Raw genomic sequence first — 17968 nt, 5'->3', positions numbered from 1 at the left:
CCATCTTGTTCAGCTTCAGCACCACCGCTGCGTGGACAGCGCCTGGCAGTGACGTCAGGGCGGTGGTGATAGTGTGGGTGGGTCGGTGGGGGTGCGATGGTAAAGCACCTGATCATTAGCCTCTACTTCAACATCTGTCGCAAATATTTGAGGAAATCCTCATTTGGTGTCGCCAAAATCATCCGCACGGAGCTATTCAGTGAAAATATGACATTCAAAGAAAGAGACAGATATAAATGACTTCTTCTATATGGTCTCTGGCTTTATGGTCTTTAAAAACAATCATCACAAGCTGACTGCTACCACATACGCGGTTGTGAGTCTGAGGAACTCAAAAGTTTAAGATTTCAGCATTTCAGACAGTATCATATTATCTACACTGTGCAACGGTTCATGCTATCAGGTTTTCAAATGTAAAGATTTGCCACGTTTTGCCCTTTAGCATTAAGGCAAATTGAACACGTTATATGACAGACAGATCACTTGATTGGGTCTTCTTAAGCTCCTACATATGACATCACTTTCACAGTTTTACAACATTTTATGAAGCAAATAATAAATTAAGAAAATAATATGTTAGTTTAATTGATAAGAGGCAAGATGCAGCCCTAAGGTGTGGTACACCCTGGACAGGTCCCCAGTCCATCACAGGGCCACATAGAGAGACACAACCTCACACACTCACACTCACTCCTATAGGCAATTTAGAGTCACCAATCAACCTGACGTACATGTTTTTGGACTGTGGGAGGAAACCAGAGTACCTGGAGAAAACCCAAGCAAGCACAGGGAGAACATGCAAACTCCACACAGAAAGGCCGGGTTGCAGACCTTCCTGCTGTGAGGCAACGGTGCCAACCGCCGATACACGATGCTGCCCCATCAGGAACCAGCCTGATAATACTTTTAAACTCAGGTCCAAGATTCACAAGATAATTTCTCCATCTAGCAGATCAACACCTCCCCCTGCTGGAGAACAAGATCCTCTGCATCTTTACAGCTTGTCCTTCAGGGTTAGTTCCCCAAAATCACACAAAAGCATACTTCACCAGTTACTTGGAGAGGTATCTATAAGTGCAGATTTGACAGAGGAAGATGTAATTTGATTTAAGATTGGGATGAAACATTTGAAATCATTAGACACATCTCAATTTTAAAACTCAAAATCAGACACATTTACCTTTTGTTGGAAACATTGTCAGTACAGTTTAATGGGCATTAAAAAAAAAACAAAAACAATATACTTCACAAATATATAATATTCTGGCATGTGAAACGGCTCGTCCACCCCACAAATCTGCCATTATCACTGTAAATTCAGACATGCTTCCCCCAACATTTAATTTTCACCCCTTCCAGTTGTTTTTTTTTTTTCATGCATTCTACATAACATTATGTACACATTACCCACTGACCACGTGCCAAATGGCACTTAATGTAAACTGATAATTCGGCTCATCTTATTGGACAGGACACAGGTCCATAGGTAACTGTGGATACAAAGCTAGTCAACAGGGTTAGGGGCCAATCCAGATTTGGCAGTTCAAAAGATAAATTTACATTACATTTAATGAAGATCCCGAACTGTAAAAACCCTTAACAGCCACACAGATTGATATTTGCCAAAAAACATGTGTGTTAACACATATATTCATACAGAAGAAGTGTTTAGACACAGACTGTGAGTGGGATTTTGAAGTGTTGGTACCCTTGGCTTTACTATTGGGATATCTAACTGCTTTGCTGAATGGCCCTGACTTCACCTAATACAACCGTGCCTGTCATGTGTCCCTCAGATGCAGGAATGAAAGGGTCTCCAACTGGAGTCTCCTCATAACTTCTCACTGACAATGAATGAAAGCACACAGGATTACTGGATTAGAAACCGATATGCTGGTACCAAGTTTTATTTATGCTGTGATAAGTCTCTGTTAACAAGATACGCCATAAGTTGCAGGCTACTGGGTTAATTAATTATCTAAGACCCAATGAAAAATAATTAAACATATTTTCAGGCAGGACATAAAAAAAATTCTAAACATTAAAATTGTTTGTTTTTTTAATGATATGGCAGGCTGGGTTTCCCTGATAGTTTGAAACCACTTATTTAAAACATCTGGCATCTAAAACTGTACATATGCATATTAGTTTTATGCATACAAAGCCTGGTCTAGCTTTGTATTGTCACTGACAAAGCTGTGTACACATCCAACCCCTATATCAACATTTGGTAAAGGACAGTAGATTTAGTAAAAGAGCATCTGCATAGTGAGATATAGCTTCTGAACTATTTTTTAACTAAAAAGACTTCTTCTTTCTGCAAAACTGTAGGTACACTCTAATAGTGTTTTAAGAATGCTGTGTACCAACCTACCCAATTATTAGTCAGATACACAACCAGGTATATTTTGCCTGCAATCAGTTAGGTATATAGGTTACCTGTCCAGATGAGAGAGGACCTCACAAAGCTGAGTGAGCAATGCCCGATGCTTGTGGGGGTTTCCCTCAAGAACTCCACTGAGTCGACTCAGGTACGAGTCCAGGTTCCCAAGAGATGGAGTCTCACCTGTACCTGTTAAAAAAAAACACAGAAGTGTCAAATCCACACATTGTAGAATCATTTCATCATTTCAAAAATCACAGAATTAAAGCACTAATGTGGTCATTTCTAGGCTCCAGTTCTTATTCACATTTATTATAAGAAGATGTTTAATTTATATAGTAAAAGAATTAACAAAATGAAGCTCATATAACCTGACACCAAGAGATTTAGCCAATATCATGCAGGAATGTTACTGTTTGTCTTCCCTTTGACTAAATACAGAGAATAGACTGTTGACCTGGCAGGGGGACTGATGAGAGACTGTTGACCAATGTGTGTTTAATGGCCAGCAAGTGTTGTTGAAGAGCCTGGGTACGCTTCTCATCCTGCCCCAGTTCAGCCTCCAGACGCTCTTTAGCGTTGTACATGTCCTTAATGTGCCGCTGCAACACTGCATTCTGCTCCTCAAACTCAATGTTGGCCTTACGAAGCCGCCGCAGCTCAGCCTCTCGAGCTGTGAAATATGAGAATAAGATTATGTATTAGATGACATGTGTAACCTTAGAACATGTAAATTACAGGATTAATATCCTATTAGCCAATAATGCCAATCACATCTTACTGAACGTACTGGGTTTGTACTGATCTTGTGAGATATGAGAGTAATTTCCTCTTTACAGTTTCTCAGTTACCTTTGTTCTGATCGAGGAACTCCTCTGTGAAGATAGGGATGTCAAATCTGTTTGAAAGGTCAGCAGCCTAAAAATCAAAAAGATATAAAGACGAAAAGGAATATTTCACTGTGAACCATTCATGTGAATATGAAATGAAAAAGCGATATCATGTAGAAGTACCACATACCTTTGGTAAAGATGACCCTGAACTAGTACCAATGATGACTGAAGGAGAATCTTCTGAAAGAGAAAAATGTAGGTGCTTAATATAGATCACTCAACATAAAAAAATGAAGTAATGAATATACAGTAGCATGCAATTTGCACCAGCGGGGTGGTGGTTATTTAAGGTACAGTCATCAACAAAAATGTACATACACAAGCAATAAACAACTTGGTAGACATTACATAAAAAAGTCAGTTGTCACCTTTCTTGATCCTTTTGTCTTGAATCTTAGCACTTGTGATCTGGTAGGCCTCAGTTTGTTGATATTCCTTCAGTTCCTGAGCATACTGCATCTTCTCCCGTTCCGCCTCATCCAGATAACGCTATGCATACACAATTGATGTTACATTATTAGGGGAAAATCCATCTAGCTTAAGGGAATGTGCTTGATATTTTGAAACTTTTTTTTAAAAAACATAATAGTTTTGACATATTTAACAACCATCCAGTTGAAAAGAACAATACATTTTAGCTTGATGTTGCCAACATCCTTATGAAACACAGAATGACTCAAATGACAGAATAACTCAAATACAGCTATCGCACTTATATTCTTGGATTTGGTTTCCATGTGTAATTGTAGAAACAGGCCTAATTAGCACAGTAATGCAGCACTCTTGAGTACCTAGAACGTCAATAAATATATGTACATTAAGAACTTAAAAATGTTACCTGTTTGTCATTGGGGGCTAATCGTGTCCACTCTGCTCCGAGTCTCTTGGTGATTTCTGGAAAAGGTAAGTCAGGATATCGAGCCCGCATATGTTCTCGCCGTTCATTCAGGAAGCGAACATATCCTGTTACTGGTGCCTTTGGCCCATTTGGTAGCACCTTCTTTCTTTTCTTTCCCTTTGGCCAGCCTCTCTTCTTTGGCTACAGAGAAAAGCAAGAAGAGCATGTTCAAACGGCTTTGTTTTGTGCAACCCACAGCACAATATAAAAACATTCAACTTACTAAAACAAAAGACCAAGAAAACCAGCAAATATGCACATTTCAGTGGTTGGAGCGTTAGATTTGCCTTTATATCACTTCAGTAATTGTTTTAGCTGTGCTACAACCTGTCTAACATTCACATTTTTTCAAATAACCATTCTTATTGGTCATTCAGGAGTACACTTGTGTTGCTGCTAAATGTTATTAGAGTACATTGAGAGGCATATTCTCTATTTACTTTCAACCTGTGATTTATTTAAGGACTGTCCTTGTTTTGTTTCTATTGTTGTGCACAACTGTAACATGTGTGAACAGTTAAAATTCTCCTTTTATACAATACACACATTTATAATCTCTTGTAGCTTCCTGTAATACGAGAAATCCTGAGAAAATAGCAAATGAGTGTATAGATGCAGAAAACCAGTTGACTCCTTTACAAAACGTGGTCTATCACACACTGAGCTGCAAACCTGAAAGCCTCGCTCTTTAAAACAGGCCCAGGTATCCTGCACAGATAGCAGCCATCGTGATCAGGAGCAGCAGCACTCACCTCTTCTTGTGGTTGATCTGATGAATGTGAGGCTTTGGGCTGCTGTGATGCATCACTCTGCTCTTGTTTGATTCCCCCCATGATCTCCAGTCGCGGAACTGACCAGCGATGTATTCGAGATAACTGTAAAAACGGACCGAAACCCGTTAAGGTTACTCCAGCGGAAGATGTCCGCACCAAATACGGTCGGAGGATGTGTTAAAAACCAGAGCAGGTGTACATTCGAGCGTTATTTCTCCACGGTGATGCCGCTTTAAGCTAACCTGGCTGCTAACAATTCAGTGTGGCTAATGTTAACACACACACGCACACACACACACACAACGGACATTATCCAGAGTATCTAAACAGAAGGGAAAATACTGTGAAACGAAGTTAGCGTTCACATATTCAACAACGTTCAGTCACCCAGGATAATGGCACTTCTGTAAAATTATTTCTACTTTATTTCTTTTTATTTATTGATTTTTTTGGGATAAACGTTTTTTACTCACCCAATATTGAAGCGCTCAGCCAAACAGGAAGTGAAGTCTATCTGCCATCTGATTGGTCAGCATGGAAACTCGTGATTGGTTGGATGACGCGTCCTCCCTTCTCATGAATGCAGCCTATTTAGATATTTGGGCCTTAAATGACCTCGAAGTATGTTTAAAACCCCCTAAAAACTTAATGACATACTTTGCATTTCATTATTGAAATAAGTCATATATTCACGAATAAGCCTCTTTCTTAATTTGTTTTATTTAGACACTATAGGCTTTTTTTTTATTAGGTTCTAGTGTACGTTTTATTTTATACTCTGCTGACTGTAGTAAGTTTGATGGCAAATGTTTTAGGTATTGAATAGTTTAATCAAAAAACAGGATGGAGGTGTCACTTTAACAGCCTAAATCATATAACCACGGCTGAGCAATCCAGTCGTCACAGGGCGTTTCTGCCCTACTTTTATTTCGACAGTTTTTCCAGGAAATAGAAGACTTGACAAGTAAATTCTAATACCTACTTGCGTGGAAAGATGTTACCTGTCGCGCAAACACATACGACCATAACACACACATACACTTCAGAAAAAGATTACCGGCTCTTTACTGCGGTTAAATACATACTTTTTGTATCCAAGCCAATGGAGAGAAAAAAAATCATTTTCTGTTGTGACAGGAATGTGAAAAACTACGTTTTTTTTTAAGCTGGAAGAGCAATTCACAGTCTAGTAGTTTTGTGGTTTTAAAAGTCTGGGAAACGCATTTTAACAAGTTACAGTACAAATTTGAGGTTAGATTGAGATTGAATTCAAACTACATTTTGGCAAATCACAACTTGATGCCCTTGAATGGGGCAGTACAGCCTCAACTTTCCATTTACTGCAGAGCCTAGAGGCAGGGGGTCAATTACTTTCATTGTAATTTCGGGGTATTCCAGATATGACGCCTCAGCCCCATCAGACATACCACTCATGGGACAGGTCTAAAATTTAAACGTTTGCTCCGAGCTGACATTTAACAGGTGTATTTTCTATGTTGAAGACAACATGGATTCCACACATGGTTTATGTTGTGGAGCTGGACATATAAATCAAAATGTTTTCAAACTTCCTTCAAGCAGTGGTGGGGGGGCAGTACCAGATTAATTACCTCAAAACAGCATCCATATGTTCATCACCCATCTCCACTAAAAACAAACGGCCTCAAACATTGTTTTTTATTTCCTTTATTGTTTACAATTTTTGTAGTTAATTGATGATCCTTTTGGCAAACATTAGTGCGTGCTCTGTACAGTCCGGTTCCTCAATGTAGGCTAACATTTTGGGAAGGAGAAATTAGGCAACAGCCGAGTGGGGTCCAGGCTTTTACAATTTGTCCAGGTAGTTGTCCAAGGCTGGGACACCCTCCTTCAGACCCTTACGTTTGCGTGTCTCCGTGACAACTATACCAGGCTTACTTGAAGCTTCCATTGGGTTTCCAGGCAGAATCTGCCAGTGGTCAAACACACACTGCGGGAAGGCCTGGCCACCGGTGTTGGAACGGAGATCAGCTGTGAAACCTAGGAATACACAACAAAATGTTTTAATCACGTCCTAGCAAGCCTCTATTACATGACATGTCTTAAGAAGGGAGTACAGCAGTCAGAAAAGCTTCCTTTCCCCCCCACTGGTCAACACCTAGAGACATTCAGTATCATGTTATATCAATCTATTAGCTTGCAGCACAAACGTGAACATTTATTCAAATGCACAGCACCAAAAAAAAAAAAAAAAAAAAAAAAAAAGGTATGCCCTTTACTCAATGTATTCAGTAAAATTACACAAACTAATAAGGTCAATAGTAAAGAATTCAAAATGAGGTGTGACCCTGGCTGAATAACATATGCTTTGGCTTCTGTTTGTTGTTCACAAGACTTACCAAATGACTCCATGACAGGTAGGTAAGCCTTGATGACACGCATAGGTGTTCCTACAACACTGGCCTCCTCAAACACATGACCACGTCTCCTGGTCAACACACCATAGATTCCACCCATTGCAACTTCAGGACACTGCAGAGTGGACAAGTGGTTTCAAGACAATTTTCAATTTTTTAAAAAAAAAAAAAAAAAAAAGAGGACTAAGATATTACAATTCCAGTTAAAGAAAATGTACAACAAAGCCTTTGTAATTTAGTAACTATGCTCTGACTAAAACCAAAATGTCAGAAGCCTGCTGGGCAAGTTTTAAAAAATTTAAAAGGATTAAGTACAGGACTACCTTTCTTAGGTATAAATTTCAAACTACATATCCAGTGGCATTTACCTGGATCTCCACCAGGTAGATAGGCTCCATAATTCTGGGCTCGGCTGTAAGCTCACATGCGTACAAAGCTCTGCGGGCTGTGGGAATAATCTGACCACCACCACGGTGAATGGCATCTGCATGCAGGGTCACATCATGGATATCAAAGCGAATAGCACGCATGTTTTCTTCACAGAGGACACCCTAAAGACAGACACCATTGTATATCAACAGCTTATCTACTGACCACTGCATGGAAAACTGAACTTTAAACAAATAACCATCTAAACTTAAAAATGTTAAATCTGCATGCTATAAACAGGGATATCAATGCCTTTACCTCCTTGACTGCCCACTGGAAGCCAGCCACAACACTATCCTTGATTTCATTAAGGTATTGCACCCCCTTGGTAACATCCACCAACAGGTTGGGACCATTTCCATCAGGCCCAAAGCACCAGATCTTCCTGGCTTCAGTGACATCCCACTCGTATTTGTCAGCAAGGTAGCGAGCACGAGCCTTTATCTCCTGACGCGCAGTAACGTCTCCCTTCTCAATGTCTTCAGCCAGACCATCTTCAAAGGGACGGGCCTTCATGAACAGACGGTTGTGCTTGTTGGGTGACTTGGACAGACACATGATATCTGACTCTGCGCTGACTGTCTCTCTGTAGGACACCACTGGTTCAGATTTCTAAAAAGAAAATACATTTCAATGTTAAAAAAAAAAAAAAAAACCTCTGGGGAACACACCAAGGGAAAAAAAGAAAAAAAAAGAAATAAATAAAATGACATTTTACACTATTTTATTTTCATATATCTTATGGTCATTAATCTTATTTAAGACATCAGGTTTAATCAAATTTGGTTTTAATAACCTTGAGTGGAATGCAAGCATGATCCTCCTCCAGATCCTTCAGACAGATCTCCAGATGTAGCTCTCCAGCCCCAGCAATGATGTGTTCTCCAGACTCCTCAATGATACACTGCACCATAGGGTCAGACTTTGACAGACGCTTCAAGCCCTCCACAAGTTTGGGCAGGTCGGCAGGGTTTTTGGCCTCAACAGCAACTCTCACCACAGGGCTAACACTGAACTTCATCACTCTCATGTTGTGTGCCTGATCAAAGGTGGTAATTGTTCCAGTCTTGACAAGGAACTGGTCCACTCCAACCAGACCCACGATGTTGCCACATGGCACATCCTCAATGGGCTCAACATAACGGCCCATCATCAAAATGGTCCTGGAAAAGAGTAGTGTGTGAGTAGTACAGAAAGATAAATGCAAAGTAAAATAACCTCAAATGTTGTGTAAATGCACAGGAAATTGGTCATATGTTGAAACCAACCTCTGAATTGGCTTCAAGTAGAGGTCGTCCTTCTTTCCAGGGACATAGTTTGGTCCCATGATGCGTACTTTCAGGCCAGTGGAGACGGACCCAGAGAACACACGACCAAATGCATAGAACCGACCCTTGTCACTGGTGGGGACCATTTTTGAGATGTACATCATCAAGGGAGCCTTGGGGTCACAGTTCTTGATACCTAGGTAAACAATTTGGTTTAACAATCAGTACAAGAGCAAGAGATTATGCATGTTACTATAGATATTTGACCTTTCACTCCTAAGCAAGAACTTAATTAAAATAACTTGGCTTCATACCCATTGCAGCTTCATCATCTCCAGGTCCTTCATAAAGGAGCTCACACCGGTATTTCTGAGCAGTGACAGGTGAAGGCAGGTGGATGGTGATCATTTGCAGAAGGGCCTCTCCTGCAGGCAGCCAGCGGCGCATGACAGCCTTCAGAAGAGGCTTACCTTCCTTGTCCTTGTCCTCAGTATCCAACTTGATGTCCAGCTTCTGGATCAGTTTGGCAGTTTCCTCCTTCTTGAAGTTCATGATTGCATCAAACACCTTAAAGAAGAAAAAAAAAAAAAAAAGTTAATTTGAATAAGCAGAATACATTTCAGCATGGCCAAGGATGTGGAGGCAAAATTTCTGTCCCCTGCTCAGACTGAAGATTATCATCACTGATTTAGTCAGGTCAAAGTGAAGAAATTTCAATCATCACTTGCAGGTATTTAGAGCAACTATTTGTCAGATTTTACAAGTACGGTTACAAAATGTACTTCTCTGAACATTGTTTTTTCTCCTAAATACATTGTATTATTTTACATCTTGTCAATTATACTTACCTTGAAGATAGGGTCCAGGATAAGAGCAACAAAGGTGCGGGGGTATTTTTTGCCATCAGCTCCGTTGGCAGACTTGACAAACTTCCCACTATCTACATCATAGTACCTAGAATATATAAGATAAAATGATTAACCAATACAGAGAAATTCACTCTTCTTTCACATTTGATGAATGCCAAAAACATGGTAAAAAGAAGCCACTTTCTGTCATCCCATTTCAAGTGTGTCAAAGCTAGCTACATCTCCCTGTCATATGCTTTTAATTTATTAATGCCTCTTCTACAGACTCACCTGTCACCCCACAGCTTTTTCATCATGTCCTCCACCTTCTTGCAACGCTCAGCTGGTGTCATTTGGGTGTTGCCCTTGGCAGCAAACTTGGCTGCATACATCTCAGCAAACTGCTTCAGGGTGAATGCCCAGCCATGGAGTCCAGACCCAAAGCCAACAGTACCAATAACTGGATCAACCTATCAAGAGTTGACAGCACCACATCAGAATATGAGTGCACTTAAGAGCTCTGTCATAAAGCATTTTATTTGGTTGGGCTGACAAATAATTATTTTACTTTGGAGAAAAGAGACCGAAAACAGACTCATGTTGTGTTACATGTGTAACAATGAATGCAATGTAGCCTGTGGTTCCGACAGCCACTCACCATGATGTTTCCCATAGGGCCCTGTTCATCTTCTCCATACGTGGAGATGATTACATTGACTGTCTCAACAATACGCTGGAAAGTCTGGTAGAGGTCTTCTGGTTCAAGCTGCAACTCCAACAAGGCACGGTCCATCTTGTTCATCATCAGGACTGGCTTGATGCGCTCACAAATGGCCTGACGGAGCACTGTCTCAGTTTGCACACAAACACCTAGTAGGGGCACAACAAGACATCTTGACTAATTGTAAATATAACTGATTTTAAATTTTTGTCTAGTACTGTAAACATAAGCTTATCTTTTGTTTACATTGGTGTCAACAAGTGGTCTTCTCAGAGACCAAAAAAAATAAATAAATAAATAAAAAAATGTGCATGTGAAAACCTGAGATCCAATTTTATTTGCCCAATTTTCTCTGAATCCACATGCATCAGCTATTGTCAGCCATGTCCTTCTTACCAGACACGCAGTCGACTACAACCAAGGCGCCATCAGTCACACGAAGAGCTGCAGTCACTTCAGATGAGAAGTCAACGTGTCCCGGGGAGTCAATCAGGTTGATCAAGAAGCCAGCGCCATCCTTGGACTGCTTTATGAAGGCCAAGTCATTTTCACTCAGCTCGTAGTACATTGAGATGGCACTGAAAGGACAAAGTCAGATTTCAACTTTAACACATCAATGTGTGTTCTAATTAAAAGCACTAAAATATCAACTCTTACATTACTGCATATCACAGGACAGTGAGATGCAGATTTACAACCTCTGCAAAAACCTTACATGTAATAAGGGGCTAAAAAGGGCAACGGTGTGACAGTGTAGTTTAAAATTTATCAAGATACTTACGTGGATTTGATGGTAATGCAACGTTCCTGTTCATCTTTGCGTGTGTCTGTGAAACGGGTTTCTCCAGCACGAGCTGAGGCAATGATGCCAGCCTTTGACACCAAAGAGTCTGTCAGAGTTGACTTTCCATGGTCAACGTGCGCAATGACAGACATGTTACGGATGTTGGCCTTCTTGTCCATGATGGCACGAATCTGGTCTACGGTGAAGTTCACCTACACAGACAAAGTTAGATTAGCACATTCATGAAAGAAAAGCATGACCTTCCTGAGCTAACATAACATGTTATCACCCGATGCCGTCATCCTGACTGTGGGTTTAAGTTATGCATTTTAAAATGACGTACTAAGGGCATCCCACTGGCCCAGGAATGTGAAAATTCCCACTAACCTTAAATTAAGTCATTTTAGTTCACACAACAGAAGAGCTGTGCTTAAAAATACACTTTCATGTTTTCTGTGCTTTCATTTCAGTATGTATACAAGCACCTTTTATTCCACAACTGGCGAGAGATGGACAGCTGTCCTCCAGTTATCTCACCTTACAGTAACTACACTCAGCACCAAGTAAAATGTCGCTGACGCAATGTAAACTGTTCAGGACTTGGGCGTTGGGTATCCGCCATCATCAAAACGGTGACGTTATTGTTATCCAACTTACGTTGAGCATGGCACTTTTTACATTTCTTTTTCAATGGTTATCAATATGAGCACTGAACGATAGGTTTTTTTACTCTATGTATTATGTGGTGGAAAGACTAAACTGATTTAAGCCAGCAACACCCGGCACAATACGTTCCCAGGAACAGGCCACGTGTACAGACTTTGACACTGTGCTAAATGCTAACATTGGCTTGTTAGCTAAACTAGCCGGCCGAGCCGGGGTCTCGAAATGCCGGCAAAGTGCTTCACCAGCCTGGTTCAACTTAAGAGACAAGCATATGTTCACCCGGGTTTACATGGCATTCTTATTTCCTATACCGCTATATATATATAATTATTCGAGCAACTTAACTGCAACAAAAACTCACATAAGCCGCCACTGTCAGAGTTAGCGGATACCGCAATTCTGTCGCATCACTTAACGTTAGCTATACCAACTTCCACCCATTAGCACTTTAAACGGTGACAGCTGTAATAAAAATGATCCAAACTGATTTTCTAGCGTCTCTGTGGGCCCTGGAGTTGCCGGTACAGATGACAAAATGGTTGCCATTTTGATCAAAGCACAATCCATAGCGCTGACATGTAAGTAAGACAGCATCGATTAAAAAACTCACACAGTAAGACTCATATCAACGATAAGGGTATCCTGCCTGCCCGATAATTCCTTACTCACTCAGACAGAGATTATAAACTCACCATTTTGACGGATGGTTTTGGATTCGCTTGGTGCAGAAAACTGAGAAGTTTTACACTGCCCACCTCACGAGGGAATAGGCAGGGAAGAGGCCGCTGACGTCAGAATACAGGGTTTTATACCGCGTGCGTCAGGCCTGTGCGTACTTACGCAACAAGTTTACGCTCCACACCATTAGCTGGACGTCTCGTCAGCGTATGAGATTGTTGCTAATCCGCCAAAACAATGGTAAACATCATTGGTATAAAGTGTGAATCACGTTTTGTTATATATGTTAATATCACATTTCCTAACAATACCAATGCTTCTACGGTTACTAACAGGTCTAATGCTAATATGTGACGACGCTCAGAATATGAATATAGATCAAATGCAATAAATTTGACAGCAATACCAAGAATAATAATTAATATTTTGATTTCATTTAAAAATGGTCATAATATACATTATGCGATTCTAAATTAACACAACGTGCCTAAATTATATTGATAACTCAAGCAAACAAAAACACTTCATGATGCAAATCCTTTATATTCCAAAACCCGAGATGCATTGAGTGCAAAGAGTCATGATGATTTTCTGATTTTTTTCATCAGCACTCAGGTCTGGGTCTCTGTCCACTGCATTGCAGTCTTTCACTTTTGGCTGGATCCACGCATACATTTAGAGCAACTAAGCTGAAAATGAACTTCTATGGACTATGGCTGGATAATTAACTCTACCTAGGAACACACATGAAATGAGGTTTCATCAGTAGGCTTACTATTGCTGACTGAGGACAGGTTATTCCATAAATTATTCCATTGGTTAGTTTCTCTATCATTTCACCAAGTGTTTTAATAACGTTACCTTTTAGACCTTTTCCAGTAAGTAAATTAGAATTACAATGTGGGTACACCAATTTATAAGGCATTATGGCAGTAGTTTATTTACAGTGTGTAAATATTAATTACCAGTACACTAGAGATGCCTTTCAAGCCTTTTTCATATCACTGTCTATTACTCTTCACTTCTTGTGATAGTTTTTAAGATTGAAAATAGTAAAACAGTGAACACTGAAATTAATTTAGAACTGGATATATTTATCTAGAGAGAGAAATGGGTGTCACAGAATTTTTATTTAAAACAAATAAATGGCACAGTGACTATCCATGTAATGCTAAATTTCTCTTTTCTGTGCTGACAAGCTCACTTACTGTCCCATGCTTACCTTAAGGGTTTTCTCTCCAGTTACAGTATAAAGAATTTGCCTTTCTACTTCTTTTCTCCACTAGGTGGCTGTAGCTTCATAGTTTTTATAAAATGTTCTAAGCCCCAAAATGGTCTTTATACAAAGTATATGTATTGGAGATATGTGCATGAACCCTGAATTTGTAAAACCACTTAGACCATTACCTTTGATTCCCTCAGTTCAGTATAGAAAACTGTAATAACAATGATTTGTTTATTCAATTATTAACTTATATAATTATAATTAAATATATTAATATCTTCCTTTGATCATAAAGGAATACACCAACTACTTTTTAATATATTCACAAAAATAAAAGGCACAAAAGGTACATTTCTATTCTTCTGATGATTGAATTTACCTATGTGTTATTGTGTATGTATTTAATAGCATGAAATCTATTCATCTCCATACCCACTCTATACTGAAATACTTTTTCTTGCTTTGCTATAAGGGCAATGGCCAGTTTGATGACATGTGGGGGAACTGTTTAGGAAGCAAACAATGTAAAATGCTGTTATTTAATGTCATTGCACCTGATCTGCTTGCGCTGTAGCTCTCAGCATGCTGTCATAGCTCCCACAGAATGATTGGCAGGGACAAATGGCAGGCAGCTCAGCCTGAGTAATTGACTGTGGATTGAAATGACACCAAACGTTTGGAGGGATTTGATTTCTCCCATAACAGCTATCCCTGAGAATGTGTCTAATTCAAAGCTGTTTTGTTTACTTTGAGAACAGTCCATGTTCTGCTGGTACTTTGTGTGACAGAAAGACACAGCCTGACGTACCGTATCCACATATTTGCTTCAGTCTGATCCCCAAAAATACATGCACATCTAAAAGCGTTCAACATCTGTGATTTCCCCTTTCTCCCTCACTCTTTTGGATTGAGCTTGTCCTTTTTTTACTCCTCATATGTAAGACATCACATAGAGACAACAGTGTTACTAAAAAGGGCTTATGGGAAAACATATGTAATATATTTGATTAGATTATGGTCTGACTCCAGAAAGCTGTTTTGACCAGTGAAAATACTTTCTGTGTTTGAAGAAACACATAACACAAAATCAGTCATATTTTAGTTTCACATCACAACAATATTCTAAAAATATATTTGCATGATTTCAGCCATAAATGTGTACAAAGTGAACAGAAGTACCCTGTACCGCTGAAACCTCTTCAAAGTATCAGTATGGCAATCAGCAAGTATATAAATAAACAATACTTTCATCATATGACCGATTGTAAGATATTGTTGGATAAAAATGCCTCTTTTACCAAAAGTGTAAAAAAGCCTAAACATTAGGATCTGTCATCATTCATGGTAATACCTGTATCGAAATGAGCTTTTGGTATGTTGAGGGACAAGGCATTTGACTTCATTTGCCATTAGCTCTCAATACACTAACTCATAGCACTAAGAACTAGTATGTAGGATAAGATAGATAAAGCTAAATAAACATAGCAAAGAAACCAAAAGCATATTATGTGTTTTATATGTGGTAGTGAGTTACTATATGTTTCACTAAGTATATGTAATTAACACAGTTCAAGCATTACTATTATGTGACTGTTTGTTAATACAGCTGCCTGTGCATTACAATACAAAGAATAAGACTACGAAACCTAAAGTATTGGTCAAGACATGTACCCATCCCAAATGTCCTAGAATCAGAATGAAGGGCAAAGCTGTGCAGGGACCATGGCAGCTGTGTACATATGCTGTACCATTTAAAAGTATAGCCTGAGTTGGTTAAAAGACAGCTTTGGTAATCCCAGTAGTCCTCAGGTGCTGCGCCGTCAAGCCTGTTATCCACATACAATGACCAATTAGGTTATCTGTCTCATCTACGATGTGAGGCACAGACTTTGTCCTTTGGCATCAAAGTCAGACTCTACAGAAATCTATCTAGCCCAACCTCCTCCTTAAGATGCTAAAGTGGTTTGAACAATAAGCCAATGTTGTCCTTTAGTCTGTAGTGGACATTCATTCTACCCTTAGAAGTGTCATCAATGCCAGAGTGGGTATTCACATTGTTTTATCTTAGTCCATTATTATGAATGAATAACCTTCATGCTTGTTTGTGTCTGCCAGTTTCTCTGCTCTGCTCAAATATTACAGGTAGTGTGAAACTTTGTCTGCTCTGTGGCCCAGGAATAAATTATGCTTTGCTGTCTTCTTCTTCTTTTCCTTTCGGTTGCTCCCTTCAGCGAAGCATCTGCCTCCATTTAACCCTATCCTCTGTATCCTCCTCAGCCACACCAACTATCCTCATGTCCTCCTTCACTACATCCAAGAACCTCCTCTTTGGTCTTCCACTAGGCCTCCTTCCAGGCAGCTCTAACCTCAGCATCCTTTTACCAATGTATTCACTGTCCCTCCTCTTTTCTCCAAAACATCTAACATGAGCTGTCCCTCTGATGTCCTCATTCCTGATCCTATCCATCCTCGTCACTCCCAGAGAGAACCTCAACATCTTCAGCTCTGCTACCTCCAGCTCTGCCTCCTGCCTTTTCCTCAGTGCCACTGTCTCTAAACTAGACAACACTGCTGGTCTCACCACTGTCTTGTCCACCTTTCCTTTCATTCTTGCTGACACTCTTTTGTCACACATCACACGTGACACTTTCCTCCACCTGATCCAACCGGCTTGCACACGTCTCTTCACTTCTTTTCCACACTCTCCGTTGCTCTGGACGGTTGACCCAAGGTACTTAAAATCCTCCACCTTCTTCACCTCTACTCCCTGTAACCTCAGCGTTCTACTTGAGTCCCTCTCATTTACACATTGTACTCTGTTTTACTGCGGCTAACCTTCATTCCTCTCCTTTCCAGAGCAAACCTCCACCTCTCTAGATTTTCCTCCACCTGCTCCCTGCTCTCACTACAGATGACAGTGTCATCTGCAAACATCATGGTCTACAGAGATTCCTGTCTAACCTCATCTGTCAGCCTGTCCATCACCACAGTGAACAAGAAGGGGCTCAAAGCCGATCCTTGGTGCAGTCCCACCTCCACCTTGAACTCCTCTGTCACCCCTACAGCACACCTCACCACTGTCTTACAGCTCTCATACATGTCCTGCACCACTCAAACATACCTCTCTGCCACTCCAGACTTCCTGATACAAAACCACAGCTCCTCTCACAGCACCCTGTCATACACTTTTTCCAAATCTACAAAGACCCAATGCAGCTCCTTCTGGCCTTCTCTGTACTTCTCCATCAGCATTCCCAAAGCAAATATTGCATCTGTGATACTCTTTCTTGGCATGAAACCATACTGCTGCTCACAAATGCTCACTTCTGACCTCAGCCTAGCCTCCACTACTCTGTCCCATAACTTCATTGTGTGACTCATCCGCTTTATTCCTTTATAGTTTCCTCAACTCTGCTCGTCTCCCTTGTTCTTAAAGATGGGCACCAGTACACTTCTCCTCCAGTCCTCAGGAATCCTCTCACTCTCCAAGATCTTTTTAAATAGCCCAGTCAAAAACTCTACTGCCACCTCTCCTAAACACTTCCATACCTTCACAGGTATGTTGTCAGGACCAACTGCCTTTCCACTCTTCATCCTCTTCAACGCCTTCCTCACTTCATCCTTACTCATCTTTGCTACTTCCTGCTCCACAACACTCACCTCTTCTACTCTGTGCTCTCTAACATTTTCCTCATTGATCAACTCTTCAAAGTATTTTTTCCATCTTTCCATCACACTTGTGGCACCTGTCAACAAATTTCAATCCCTGTCCTTTATCACCCTAACCTGCTGCACATCCTTCCTATCTCTGTCTCGCTGCCTCGCCAACCTGTACAAATCCACCTCTCCCTCCTTAGTGTCCAACCTATCATACAAATCCTCATATGCCCTTTGTTTGGCCTTTGCCACCTTTACCTTCACTTTATGCTGCATCTCCCTGTACTCCTGTCTGTTCTCTTCTGTCCTCTGTGTCCCACTTCTTCTTAGCTAACCTTTTCCTCTTAAC

General features: G+C 40.4%; 2 protein-coding genes and 1 non-coding gene across 4 annotated transcripts; all 3 read right to left on the bottom strand.

Annotated features, from left to right (window-relative positions):
• Positions 1 to 1338: 1338 nt before the first annotated feature.
• Positions 1339 to 5517, bottom strand: hmg20b (high mobility group 20B). Of its 2 annotated transcripts, none has more exons than XM_026305061.1 (9): positions 5421 to 5517; positions 4927 to 5049; positions 4115 to 4315; positions 3645 to 3765; positions 3404 to 3456; positions 3235 to 3301; positions 2841 to 3056; positions 2440 to 2572; positions 1339 to 1844 (listed from the first exon to the last, which is right to left on the bottom strand). In XM_026305061.1, exons 2-9 carry the CDS (start codon positions 5005 to 5007, stop codon positions 1832 to 1834), a joined length of 885 nt encoding a protein of 294 aa, XP_026160846.1. In that variant the 5' UTR covers positions 5008 to 5049; positions 5421 to 5517; the 3' UTR covers positions 1339 to 1831. The 2 variants fall into 2 exon arrangements, with proteins under 2 accessions (XP_026160846.1, XP_026160847.1); XM_026305062.1 differs by having other exon boundaries at positions 3404 to 3453.
• Positions 5518 to 6617: 1100 nt separating this feature from the next.
• On the bottom strand, positions 6618 to 12860 carry LOC113129223 (elongation factor 2-like). The gene is made up of 13 exons (XM_026305093.1): positions 12752 to 12860; positions 11391 to 11605; positions 11006 to 11187; positions 10547 to 10758; positions 10180 to 10358; positions 9889 to 9994; positions 9355 to 9607; positions 9041 to 9236; positions 8569 to 8935; positions 8031 to 8384; positions 7712 to 7894; positions 7326 to 7458; positions 6618 to 6966 (listed from the first exon to the last, which is right to left on the bottom strand). The coding sequence occupies exons 1-13, from the start codon at positions 12752 to 12754 to the stop codon at positions 6773 to 6775; spliced, it is 2577 nt and encodes an 858-aa protein (XP_026160878.1). The 5' UTR covers positions 12755 to 12860; the 3' UTR covers positions 6618 to 6772.
• On the bottom strand, positions 9701 to 9768 carry LOC113129576 (small nucleolar RNA SNORD37). The gene has a single exon (XR_003295618.1). It is a non-coding gene; the product is annotated as a small nucleolar RNA SNORD37 (small nucleolar RNA).
• Positions 12861 to 17968: the final 5108 nt, after the last annotated feature.

The sequence above is a fragment of the Mastacembelus armatus genome, chromosome 4 (assembly GCF_900324485.2).
Source record: "Mastacembelus armatus chromosome 4, fMasArm1.2, whole genome shotgun sequence".
NCBI classification, from domain to species: domain Eukaryota; kingdom Metazoa; phylum Chordata; class Actinopteri; order Synbranchiformes; family Mastacembelidae; genus Mastacembelus; species Mastacembelus armatus.
The sequence above is the reverse complement of the archived record's forward strand: the minus strand, read 5'-3'. Positions and strand labels throughout refer to the sequence as shown.